Source organism: Hetaerina americana, unplaced genomic scaffold (assembly GCF_022747635.1).
Source record: "Hetaerina americana unplaced genomic scaffold, ioHetAmer1.1.p SCAF_34, whole genome shotgun sequence".
In the NCBI taxonomy this organism is placed as follows: Eukaryota; Metazoa; Arthropoda; class Insecta; order Odonata; family Calopterygidae; genus Hetaerina; species Hetaerina americana.
Window position 1 is genome coordinate 2,958,187 of NW_027286919.1, and position 14,192 is coordinate 2,972,378.

The 14,192-nt window shown below is 37.6% G+C and overlaps 1 protein-coding gene across 3 annotated transcripts in view; it reads left to right on the forward strand.

Annotated features, from left to right (window-relative positions):
* LOC139691415 (ciliary microtubule inner protein 2B-like) overlaps positions 1-14,192 on the forward strand; it is a 135,355-nt gene that overhangs the window by 109,604 nt on the left and 11,559 nt on the right. The window contains exons 2-4 of one of the 3 annotated variants that reach the window (XM_071589218.1): positions 1,542-1,617; positions 3,050-3,329; positions 8,722-8,940. In XM_071589218.1, the coding sequence (XP_071445319.1) occupies positions 1,542-1,617; positions 3,050-3,329; positions 8,722-8,940 (575 nt within the window). The remainder of the gene's footprint in view (positions 1-1,541; positions 1,618-3,049; positions 3,330-8,721; positions 8,941-14,192) is intronic. The other 2 variants (XM_071589219.1, XM_071589220.1) reach the window with 2 other exon arrangements.

Sequence of the window (14,192 nt, forward strand, 5' to 3'; positions counted from 1 at the left end):
AGAGCCCATAGTTAATTATGTCATTAATGCATTTGAAGAGAAGGAGTCAGTCTCTGTGACACTATGTCATCTTAGTAAGGCTTTCAACTGCGTTAATCATTCAATATTACTAAAAAAGCTAGAATATTATGGTATTATGTGAATTGCACTGAAACTAATGAAGTCATATTTGAATGATCGCCACCAATTGGTTGAACTTGATGGCTGTTGATCTACAGCTCTTAAAGTAAAATGCAGAGTACCACAGGGCTCGGTGCTTGGCCCAATACTTTTCATCATCATGATTAATAATTTGCCCTGCTATATGAAACCTGCATCTGTTTTATATGCGGATGACACGACTTATGTGCAAAAATTTCAACATCTAGAAGATGCAAAGGTACGATCTAGCGCTATGCAAAGACAGGCTAAGGAATGGTTTGATGTTAATCATTAACATTTAAATACTAACAAAACTCAGCATATTGTGTACAGTCTTAAATCAAAAATAACTGATATTGAAACTGTTAAAATAATAGGAATTAATATTGACACAAAACTTAGACCTGTAATAAACTGAGTAAAGCTGTTTATATGTTAAGAAAGCTCAACTTTATCATTTCAAATGAGTATCGTTTAACACTTTACCATGCCTTCTTTCAATGTCATTTGAATTATGGTGTTGAGTTATGGGGTCATTCCCCACATGTTAAATAAATTTTGCTACTACAAAAGAAAGCTATTTGCTCTCTTGCTAATATACCACCACATGATTCCTGCAAACCTTTTTTATTAGGTACAGAATCATGACTGTATTTAGTTTATATATCTTTAAGGCTCTTATTCATGTGAAAGTCAATATAGAAACTTACCAATCAAGATCTAATATCCATAACTACTCCACAAGAGGTAAATCAAATCTAAATACTACTTATTGTAAAATTATCACCAACTTACAACACATTTCATAATATGAACATACGACTGTATAACTATCTGCCTACTCAGTTGAAATCAGATGGTATCCAGAGTTTCAAGAATAGGGTATATACCTGGTTACTTGCTCACCCACTTTCCTCATTGGATGAAGAGCGTAAATGCCTCTATTGCAGGCACCCATGATCATGCCCCTCTTGACATTAAGTGCTTTATGAAGACGCATTTACAACCGCTCGAAATAAGCCATGAAACAGCAAAGAATAAGCGTTCAACTGAGGCTGAAATATTTTATCACCTCGACTGACAATCAAAATGCTATAAGATGCCTCTCTCTATTCTCTTCATTCTTTTTAGCTGCTAACATAACTCTAAGGAGCTATAAGATAGGCAACCACGTTTCCTACGATAGCCTCGTTGTTCTGCAGTGTTCAAATGACTCGAGCATGTGTTGAACAGCATTGCCTGTGAATAAATTGTATGTAATTATCTTTATTTCCCTTGAAAATTGAGTTGGAACTGTGAAATGCCTTAAATCGCTTGATGCCTGTGACATAATTTGGCCCTGGTCCAAAATCCTTATGATTTCGACACGCCTTATACGTAATGATTCTTTTTCCTTTCAGGTACACTGGACATTGTCCCACGCTCAAATTCCGCTTTGGCAAACGCTATGGAGCGAACACCAAGGAAATCATTCAGGTGAGTCGGCTGGAAAGCCAAGTTGTGTAGTTCGACGAAAAAAATATAAAGCCTTGCATTAGGACGTCTCGTGGGGTTCAAGGAACTGGGATGCTCCCTTTAACGCAGAGACGCCGGGGAAAAGGGGGGGGGGTCCCTGATTTCACGGCCTGGGAGAGATTTCGAAGCGAAGGCACAAAGGCGAGTGTCCACCAAACGGAGGTTAAAAAATATATGTATTTTTTCTGATAAAAAATGTTTCCCCTCACAATTTACAGTTACATATGTCGCCGCCTCTTTTCCTCGCGGTCCTTAGCGCGACCGACGAACACAAGAGGCCGGTATTGCGCCCTCGAACATGGACTGCGAACCACGAATCGCCGTGGACTCCCACTGATACCAATTGCGGATTCAGGAAGGAGGTCACGGGGATGTTGATCCCCCCCCCCTCGTCCCAATACACCTTGCGGACAAAATTTCAATCTAATTTTCCAAGAAGAAACACTAAGCATACAGGCATTAGAATTACGTTGTTTCATAAATGGCAATGAGTAAGGACGCGTGATCTGAATCAGGTTTACTGATATAACCCATTATTAAAGTTCTGGGTAAAATAGAACAGAATTTAACCCCCCCCCCCTCCTCCCATGGAGATGCCTCACAGACTAGAGGAGGATATAAGTGGTTATCAAATATAAATTTTAAAACCACACCTAGACCGTAATCTCCCCCAAATCGAAACTAGATCCACCCCTTGGTTAGTATGCGCTCGTAATTCGTGGACTAATAAGGGGTAGAAAAGCCCTTTGCAAAAAAAAAAAACGTTCACGCTTTTCTAAATGACAGTTTTATACTTTCCTCCATGTCGTGGCAAACGAAGATGCCCCGCATAACGTCGAAGATATGCTATACTATATTCACATATAATCTTCAAGGCACAGTCATCTACCTTTAACAGAAGCGATTATTGACAGTTACAAAAAAAGGAATATGCTGGTCATTTTGGCACATACACGTGCATGGTGAAATGACGCAAACTTAGTTATAATTCATTTTCAAAAATTCTGAAATTACTAATGATTGCGATATCAATTTTCGATAAAACGATGAAATAAAGCTAAATATAGACCAGAAAAAACGTTTTGAAACTGAATTGTTGTACGTCAGATGGATTGGGAATATTCAAATGAGGCTGTAAATTGTAATACACATTGTCTCAGGATAAATTTGCGTGATTTAATGCGAATAAAAATATTTGAGAGAAAATCATTGAAAATAGGGAAAACGGATAAAATGAGGATTCATGGGTGGAAGGAGTAATTGGTTTTGGTGCAAGTAAGAAGATATTGAGAAAAGAGTATTGCAATGTGTTCATAGTCGAATGGTGGCGGTCCCAATCCACTCCGGAGTGTGGGTGGGGTGCATTGGGACCCATTCCATGGGAATTGCGCAGGAAATGGGAGAGAGCGGGATGCACCTCCATCGCCAATCCTGCGAACCTTACCTCCACTCACTGACGCAGCAGCAACAGCACCACGGACACCAGCTCCCGCAGCCGACGGTGCAGCAACAGCACCACGGGCCAACGACGCACCAGCCCGTGATGGTGCACAGGGCCTCCCAAGTGAATGCGGGGCGGCCGCCAGAGACGTCTTCACACCGAGACCACAATGGGGCGACAGTGGACCACACGGACCCATACAGGAGCCGCCGATTCATTCTGGGTTACACAGGTAAATGAAGGCCCTCGAGGAGCTCGCATCATCACCTGAGACATTTTTCAACAAAGAGTCAAGGTCACAAGCCTTTTGATGACAAGTTAAAATTTCATTTCCTTAATATTTACCGATTGCATGATTGACTGAATTTGGTTATTTTAATGTTTATTTTACAGTACATAACTAAAACACCCCTTCATAAAAGGCTCGTATAAAAAGCATCGGAAACAATTTTTTTCCTGGCGTGACTGTTCGTCGCAGCGCGCAGGCTCGATGGTGGGAGATCTGACCTTCAACACGCGCCAATCGCCTGCGAGCGTTTTTCAGGTTAGATCGTGTTTTTAGTGAACCCCTGTCGAATGACTCGGTGCAAGCGCAAAAAGAAGCGAACGATTGAGCTGCGGTACGCCATCAAATTTTGTGTTAGACTAGGGAAATCGGGTGCGGAGACATTGGGCATGATTTTCCAAGTGTTCAAGGACGATAATATGATACAAACTGCAATTTTTAAGTGGCTCAAGCTCTTCAAAGATGGCTGAGAGAGTGTTGAGGACGAGCCCCGCGCTGGACGGCCGTCGGCGTCAAGAACCGACGACTAAGTGCAGCGGGTGTGTGAAGTGATGAATTCAGACCATCGGTTAAGTGTGCGCATGATCGCAGATTGTATTGGCATTGATAAGATGACAGTGCACACTACTATCACTGAAAATTTGGCGATGCGAAATGACTCGTCCCGAAAGTCTTTGGACGGACGACCAAAAGAGTAGAGTCTGCTTGCGAAGACCTTCTGCTAAGACATTGTGACAATTCCACAACCCCCTCGCAGTCCCGACTATTTTCTATTCCCAAAAATGAAATCCTCACTCAAAGGATACCACCATGGGACCCTAGGTGCCGTCAAAGAAGCTTGCACGCGTACCCTTAAGGATCTTCCGCGTAACAGTGAGCCTTTGAATCGTGGAAAAGCCGCTCTGGCAAAAGTGTGTCGAAGCTCAGGAGAAGTACTTGAAAGAATTATGAACTATAGTATCAATATCTGAAATGAATCTATGTTTCCGATATTTTTTATGCAAACCTTTTATGCGCTAGAGAAAAAATTGGTAGCTCTTTACTAGTCCTGAAGCTAAAGTAGGAGAAGAAATCCAAGTTCCTAGATAAGTTTGTGGATTTTAATTACGTTTTCCTGTTTTTATAAAAACCCACCCACACTAGCTGAGGTTATGTATTTCGACTACTACACCTTTGGAGGTAGTGTTAGCCTTGTTATTTTGCGGCGTGCATTCATTATAATTTCGTGGAGTCATCCCTCGCTGTTTGAGCGATGGTGAAATAGCCTCTAATTTTGGTAAAATAGATGTTAGAGGTCTTTAGCTTTTTAAACGTGTACAACTTGAAATCTTAAATTAAGGCTAACTTCATGGTAGAAATGTTAAACATTACTAGGAACTGAATATTTTTGTGGCTGTTGGATTGAAAATATTTGTATTAACTGAGTATGAGACAGCTAAGTATTTATGGTGTACAAATTCCAATAATTGTATGCTTAATTTAACCACTTCTGAGCAATCAAGACATTCAGTCATCTTAACTGTTGCAACCCTCTTAGCCTCTGGATGCATTTTTTCCACGTACATGTTTTATGTGTGTCCAAGGTTAGTAAGAGCAATTTGCAGAGTGGTGTGGATGCATGGTAGTCTAGTGAGAAGAGCACTGGGCCAATAATTGAAGGGCCTTAGTCACATTTGAGTAATTCCTCAGGACACCTTCAGCTACACCCAAGCTGAGCGATTTTTTGTGCACCAGATTTTCCAGGGAGACCACAAGCAGCACAGGGAATAATGAAGCCACTCCCCTACCCTAAGACTAATGAAAATATGAAATTTACAATGTGTCATAATATTTGGAGACCTCTTGCCTATCAAGTCAATCTTTTGGGTGATTATGGTGGGTTTTTTATTGATAATTTTTTAATGGAACCCATTAGCAGCAAGTACAACATATATTTGTGATTATTATGTACTGATTAATAAATAATGAAACAACTTTAATACTATCTTACAAAATTTATTACCAGCTGAATTTGTTACAAAATGTCAGTAAATAATTCCAAAGCAGATATTCCCAATGCAATAAACACCCCTAATTGATATTCCTGAATGCAAAATGGATGTAAATTGAATAAATTGATGCATATAAAGCCCCCTGCAAAACCCCTTGCAAACAAGCCATGGGTTGCCATATTTTCCATTTTATCATTTACAGCTGTATATTGTATATATTAATACTACATGCATATACATTGCTGCATTAAATAAGTTCTATGAGTAAATTGGCAATCGGGCCACATTTTAATTGATTTTTTAATGATCAAGTATGCAGGTCAGAGAGTAGGCATTAATGAATTAATACCAGCTGAATCTTTTATCTAAATTCAATATAGTTATTTCATTTGTATGTTAGTTAGAAGTCATAATGATTACCTTAGGTAATGGCCCTGGGCAGGTGGAACACCTGCTATTATTACCTGGGGCAATTGATTCAATCATTGATTTTTCTGCTGTAGAAACAACTATGTCTTCTAAGAGAAGTTGCGATTAACATTTTTTATTGGGAAGACTTTTGTGTAACTTAAATTGTGCCTCTTTGCATAACAAATTTACTGGTGTTTATAATTTTATTTTACTCTAATCCTGGGAGATATTTCTTTGTAAAATATCGAAATACATAAACATGTTTTTTTTCCTTCATTTCAATTTGACATGGACCTCAATTTTGGAGGTACCATATTTTTCCTCTGATCTCCTCAAAAGAGCTAATTTAAAGGACCAAAGAGTCAATGCAATTGCGATGAGAAAAAATTCATTGTTCTCCAAGGAAATTAGTCATGAGGGACTTTGGATCTTTCTATGAATATTTCCCTTCCTCCCTCCCAACAACCTTTTGAGGCTCTCCTCATGATATGAAAGTCATGTTTACAACAAAACAGCATTTTCCTGAATATCATCATCAATGAATGCATCCATGTTTTAAAACATTGAAATGTTATTCATTTTAAAATATTGGTAAATGTCATTATTATTGTTGCCAAAATTCAATTAAATCATAATCTTTCAACTTGTTAGTAATATTTATCTTGTTGATAATACTCATTGTTATTGTGTTGTGCTAATGCAAAAAAACTACTAATTGAGAGAAATGCTACATCATCTCCTTTTGCTAAAGGTTCTTGCTTCTGCTTTCATTTCTGACCCTGCTTCAAGTGATAAGGTAGCATATAGTGGTTATTAATTTCTACACATCTATGGAAAGAGCATACTAAATATTATTTAAATTTGTACTATTTTTAAAGTTATTGCATTTTTTACATAATATTGGTATTTTGAAAGAATAAACTTTAATCATGTTTGTACAACTTGTATTTTGAATTCTTCCATTGCCCTTATTGAAGCTGTCTGAATTCCTTTATTGACAAGTGAATTCTAGTATTTTTCAGTCAATTCATACTCCCACTGTTTAAACAATACCTTACATTAAATTCTATTTATGTTTACAGTGTTATGGTGTACACAAGAAAAAACATGGCTACATCCTTAAAGAATTGACAAACTGTCATAGCCACTAGGCCATGAAAATCAATGATTTAAATTTCATGCAAAAGAACTTTGATGTGTGTTCCCTGGGTTCTAAAGTCATATGAATTAAATTATACAGTGCTCTTCTATGCTATTTATAGATTTCATTTATGTTTGTCCTAGAAATGTTATGTTTCTTGGTCAGAATAAATATTATTATTACTCCAAAAAGGGTTTGCCAAAACACTAAGTTACTTCTCCATTCATTCATCCACACAGATTTAATACTGTAAAGGGATTTCAAAATGAAGTAATAGGCCTATGTACTATTTTTGTGTCAATTTGTCATTTTTTAATTGGAATTCTGTTAAACTCTACTTTTCTCTAGCCTTACCCATGGAAAACTACTGAACCAGAACTAAAATAGATCACATTACTCGTAGAATTGTAAGTTAAATTGCTCAACCATAAACACTTCTATTTTTTTAATTTCACAGGAGTCTTGTCGTATTTCTGCCTCCAACCTGAATATCATGAAAACTGGCTTGACACAGTCAGAAAGTTCATGGCTACGATAGGCTGTGGCAAACTAAAACTAGTTTATTTTTCTGTAGAAATAAGCTGGAGTATTTCTAGCTCCACTCCCACCCCTCTCAGGAATTGCACATTTCCGGGTGGGCTATTCATTTAAATTGCTGGCCATTTGAGTGTCAAGTCACTCAATCTAACAGGAATATTTGATGCTTTTACTCGCACAGGACGCTTCAATTTAGTCTATAGACACGATGCACTTATTCGAAACACTTTGATGATTGGCATTGCAATATACTTTTAAGGCAAAATGCAAAGCAAGAATCCAAAATCAAACATGGCAGAGGTCATGTGCACACTAGGTATCTACAGAGAAGGTGTACATTGCAGCAATGAACTTATTACAAATAATATTAAAATAATCACCTCATGACTTATAAATGAGTAGTAGTTTTAAGGGGAGGCGACCGACAGCTAAGGTCATTTGCGCCATAGGGGATGAACGGGAGAGGATGAAGGGCGGAGAGAAACCCGGCGTCGGCATTAGCCTGCTCTTTACGAATGGCGCCAAGGGGTCCGCGGTTTAACGTCCCATCCGACGGACGGCGTACTCACTCAAAGTGCCCTCCACAAAGTACCTCAAGTAGGGATCGAGATACCTCTGAAAAATATTCAACACCGCCGGGATTTGAACCCGCGCCCTCAGGGTGGGAAGCCAGTACGTTAGCCCCCGCACCATCTCGATCCCCCTTATAAATGATCATAATAATATGGTAAGAAGTGCATGACAAATTAAGGCTGTAGAGGACAAATACTATGCCTCTGTGAACACCATATTTTAGGCTTGCTTATCACCATTTTTTCATGTAATTTATAAACTAATGATCTGCATCTTTGGCAGTCATTTTTATATGGTTAACTATCCCAATATTTTCATTGTACAATACGCATGGCAAATAAAATTTTAATAAAAATTTCATCATTCATTTCTTTGTTTGAGTTACCTCTCGGTAAGAAAGGCTCTAATTTTAACCCATTTTTCTTCTCTTAGGGACTTTTCAATGGAATTTTATCTCATTTGATGTTTAATATCCATGTCTCTCAAATATTGGTTCATCCCGAATAGAAGATGCACCAAAGAGATGGGACTGGAAAAACATACTGGAGGTTCTGTATCTTGCAATGAGCTCCACTTCACTGAATAAAAAAATTCCTCTCGCCCCGACAAAAAATGTCTACATTCAAATGTGAATTTCCAGCATGGGAGTGAAATTAATCTTCTCAAACTCTATGTTCTCTTACAGGATACATTCCAGGGCTTAACTTCCGATATGGGAAGTCATTTGAGAGAGCAGCTGACGACAGCGTGGCAGAGTTCGGAAGGCGCCTTCGCGAACAAAATGACCGGAGAGAAAAAGAACGAAATCAAAGGGCACGCAGTGCCCCAAAAACTTTTTCTTCTCGACCACGTGAACAAGTGAGGGCATCAATGAGAGAATATGAGGAAAAGAATAGATATAAAGGTGAGGAAAGGAGGGGTCAGTCGGATGAACCATGGTCAGCAAAGACAAGGGAAAGAGGATGGCGCAGTTGAAGTCAGTTTATAGGGAACTAATACTGTGGCAAATAAGTGGAACCATAAAAAGTCTTATTAGTTGCATTCAAAAGCAATTGAGCATTAATGAGAGAGACTTGAGGGCTATCAAATGGTCTGAAAATTAGGTATTGAAAGCCCTTCCAGGGTCACCCACCAACAAATGAGCAACATTTGTTTGAATTACAATGGCTACCAAACTATATTGTCCTTTCTCAATTTATTAATGGTTTTCAAATTTATTTTTCATTATTTGGTATATTTTCTGTCCTGGACATTCTTTTGGACCTGAATTCCTCCTAATTGCTGCTGTGGCATCAGGTACTTCACTAGATAGCATATGAATGCTCTTGGCTACTAATGAGTGCTTTAACTTCACCCACACTAAAATTGCACTATCATTACTTGTTGCTCCAGTAAGATAACCTGGTAGAGAAGTAAAATGTAGCCCTTGCAAACTCAAATTATGAAATGCCCTTTTGAGTCACAAGTCACATTTGTGCTCTCGGAGGATTAAATGTCCCTTGCAGAGGAGATGGCCCACAATGATCAATTGCATTATTTAATGACAGAGATAGCAGCAAATATGCGTGACTGGCATGAACAACGAGATGGCCTCAATTGATAATCATCTCTTAAAGATTTCTCAAGTTCAAGGAGTCTCCCACGTAAGCAATTGCAATGATCGAGAATCACCATTATTGCGGTTATTTGATGTAGCAAACTCTGATCCAAAACCCTCTTGAGGGAAGATTATCAATGTAAGTCTCAGTTCTCTGATTGGATTCATGAACTAGTCAATAAAAATAAATTTATTTCAATGCATCGGAATTTTCTGTAGCCAGCTGTTTGGACTGCAGCATAGTTTACAAATTGAGTGTAGACAACCTAGCTGGCTGGACCAAAGGAGCAGGTGATTTTGGAGGGAGAATTTTGACTCTGTGGTTGAGAGACACTCTCTGATACACCTACAACTCGTGCACTTTATTCAATTGTAAAATGAGCCATGGAAAAGTGTGAAATGTTGCAAGGACCAAACATGTACATAATTCAATAATATACAACTATCTATATATTATGCAGCACTGTTACCATGTCAATTGCATTTGTTCATCTTTAAGTACAACTATTTATAGTGTAAAGGTACCTTCATTTAAAATACAAAAGTAGGTACTTAGTGTTGGTCCTTTGCATATTTTTAAGATAAGAGTCAAAACAAATTAAAAATATTTAATATTTACTAGTGTAAATACTAGCACACTACTCTGTCAAAGAAGAGATATCACATTGTAAAAATGAATATCATGGATTAAAAAACTGGCTTATTAGGATTAAAAATTGTTGCTTTCCCTTCTTCAAGCATCATGCATTTTTCCCTTTCCAGCATGTTAACATATCTGATGTTCACTCCCCTTGGTACAATGTGAAAGGGGAACAGAATATAAACTGGATTTCCTCAAATAATATTTGCAATAAAAAAGTTTGCTGAAAGTAATGCCGTTTGAGAAACCATGCAATCAGTTAGACTGTTGCTTTGCACCATATAACAATAGATTACAATACAGCATATGATGAAGTTAAAAGTTCAGTTTATATTTAAACTTCTCTTGTATAAATCTACCCTATACATATGCCACCATCATTTAATGTGAAATGCTACCTATTGTAGAGTCATAGTTGCACAGCAATGGTTCAATGTTCCACACCTGCACTAGATATTACTCTTCCTACTACACCCTAAGTTGACAGAAGCTATATTAATGCTCGAACATCCAAACCTAAGAAGTTGTCTGTTTTTTGAACTTGTACTTCTCCGTACTCTTTACTGTTCATTATATTTCTATTTTATTTTATGGCACTTAATGATTTGATAAGAAGTGTAGATACATAGTATTTCAAATGCCGACATTTTATAACAAATAACTATGTTGAGATGTCAAATACCAACCAACACCATCATTTTGACAATTCCATGTTTCACGTATTAGCCCTTCCATATGGTTAGCCATGCATGTCATTTCATCAGCATTGTGCCCCACTTGCAGTTTCCCTAACACCTAATGTGTACATCAAATTTAAATGCAAGTAGGGCTGTCATATTTGAATACCTGAAACAGATGGAAGGAATTAGCCCTCCCACCTGATTAGATGACTACATATTTCATATTACCCATGCAAAATGTTTTAAATACATGACAGATATCTACCCTCATGTGGTGTTAATGTATTTCTGAATTTTCTTTTAATGACTACAATTCTACCCTTTCTCCCTCAAGAGTAGTACACCCAAACCTTCGCACTTCACAAAAACCATATTGAAGATACTCTGCCATGGAATTAATGATGTTTCCTGTAGAAATTGGGAATATACGAGTAATATGCGGTCATCAGAGTTCAGAAGGTAACAAATTTATTAGTAGCTCAGCAGACGATATTACTATTGATCAACTAAAGGGCATTGACAAAAATGAATGTGGTAACCCAGCCACATCTTAAAACATAAATGTTGATTGAAATGATAATGCACTGAGTAATAATTTAAATGAAAGCCACCAAGAAGAGGAAGAAGCTTATGGCAAAAAATGGGAGATGAGGTAACAAGGTACTTGTTAAGGCAGCATGCTCAAGAAAATGCTCCAAATGAAGCTCTGCATTCAACCTCCAAAGCAATTATTCTATTGAGAACCTTCTATTGAGTAATTCATGCATAAGGAAGATCAATCTGCAGTCTGAAAAACATCTCAAATGCTCCAAGACAATAGTTGCTGCAGAACCAGTGTAATCAACTTGAAGATTGACTTTCTGGGAGGGGGTGGAGCTGCCCCTGTGCTAAGCCCTACGGCATGTTCCTTTGATTCATGGTTCAGGCCAGGCCGTCTTGCTTCCCTCCCTGGACTTACAGTGGATCCCTAGGAAGAGAACTGAAAATTCACAGAGCCTTAGTGAAAATGAGTGTGTCAAAAGGCACCATCTGGATTTGAACCCAGGTCTACAGGTTCAGCAGCAGAATAATCTGCCCACTTTTCTATTATGCTGCCTAGCTGAGACATTTGTTAGTTCAGAAAAATTGGAAGCCTTCGTTTAAAGATGTTCATTGGCAACTTTCTGCAAACAATTTGGACGTTTCAGCTTTGAGGTTAAATGAGCTCAAGTAATCATTTGGTGATGATCTAAATAATTGGGCCTCAAACGCTTCTCTGAAATCTTCCAAAATTTTCCATTTTATAATAATTACAAATAACAATTGTGAGCAGGTCTTAAGAAATTAAGAACTAGAGCTCAAAGCTAATACAAGTCTGGAGTTAACATTTCAAAGATGAACAGTCACTTTTTAAAATGCCTACATACTGTAATGCAACAGGAATTTTCCTTTTCTAACTAGGAGAATATCCTCCTTGAACCAAAAACTTAAAATAATATGGTTGAGTCCTGAAGGAATATGATGCACATAACAAACTATTAATGCACTCCTAAGTGTATTTCAACCCAATAAGCAGTAGTGAATAAATTTCTATATTGTTAAAGAACATGGCAAAAACATCAGCAAAATTAACTCATAGTTTTGTGGAACCCAACCATGCTCTGCAGCCAAAACTTATGGCCAGCAAAACTTCAACATCTCATAACCTCTGCCAAATTCCACAAGTCTCTAATGTTGGTTAACATGAAATAAATCACACAGGAAGAAGCTGAGGTTCAGGTTGAATAGTGTGGGCATTGGATTGGTGGTTCCCGGTCAGTGGGAAGGAAAGAGAAACGATAATTCCTGGGTCCAATCAGGATTGCATAACCATTGAGCCGGCCACTCAGGATTGATTGGAGATTCCAGTTATGTTTTCTGTATTCAGACAGCACAGGGGATGGTCTAACCCTCTTGGCCATTCATCAAGCAGCCATGGCGCTGGATTTTGAGCTGCAGTCTATGTTGGGGCTCACCATAGGAGTATGCAGGGAGATTGGTGGAGGGGGGAGGAATGTCTGTGACGCAGCATTGGGCTGTGAAGGCTTTTGTTGGCATTATTAAGAGCATTTGGTTACTCCTCAGTTTGTCTGCACAAGGGGGAGTCTCCAAAGATAAAGGGAGAGAGGTGGAGAAAATACCAAAATGCATTACAACCAGGAATGTATAGTCAGAAATTTAAATTAGCAATTGATGCAGATTCTAAGCAATCAATGAGCGGAAGAAATAAAAAGAATGGCAGTCATCTCAAAAGGCCAGTGATCCTGTGATTATTCCAGGGAGTGATTAATAAAATCAGTTGCAAACAAAGGAAAGCATGATACAACTGATTGTTTATTTTATTAAAACTTTCCAGGAAACCACCAAATTAGAAAATATTCACTTTTGAATTCCTTTTTTAAAGGAATAAATTCCTACTTCTGCAAAGACACTGAAAGAGCCAATGTATTCTTGGAAAATGAGCCCTGGCAGTCTATGAAGCAATGACTCAAAATATTTTATCACTAAGTTCAACCCTTTAAGTGAGAACTGATTTCAGTACAAAAAAATACCAATTTATCTGATAATGCAACAAAATGAAATAGATATAAGAATATGAAGAGCAAGAAATTTTCAACAAAGATGGCAAGCAATCCAGAAGTTACCAAATTTGTATTTCACTGAATTGTCATTTCCAGCTCGGAACTTTTTTTTAGGTGGATATGATCATTTCAAATTTTAAGATGCAAAATACGAAGTACATGCATACATATTTCTGTATATTGATTCAAGCACACTAAGTTATTATGAATATACACTCTATATAGAGCATATTGTTTTCAACTAATAATTTCATATATTCTGAGGAGATATTTCCATCATTTTCTATTATCAAGTCCTTAGCACCAGCAGAGGAGGTAAGTTTGTTTAGTACCACGTTATCACCTGAAATCGTAGACTTTTTCAACCCTTTATCAGACTTTAACAGTAATGCAATATAAGTACCTACATTGGTCAAATTGAAGGATTTGGGCATTGAAATCATTCCAAGAGTCATGAGTAAAGTTCATCAGTGAGTAATGAAGTTACCAAATTTCATTACAGAATTAAAATATTAACCTTTTAATGAGAGAAGACAAAGACACTAGCAACATTATTCACCAAATCAATTTCCAGCTTTGTTGTTATTCATTAGATAGGTACACTCCAGGATTATTTAAATAAAAATATATAGATATTTT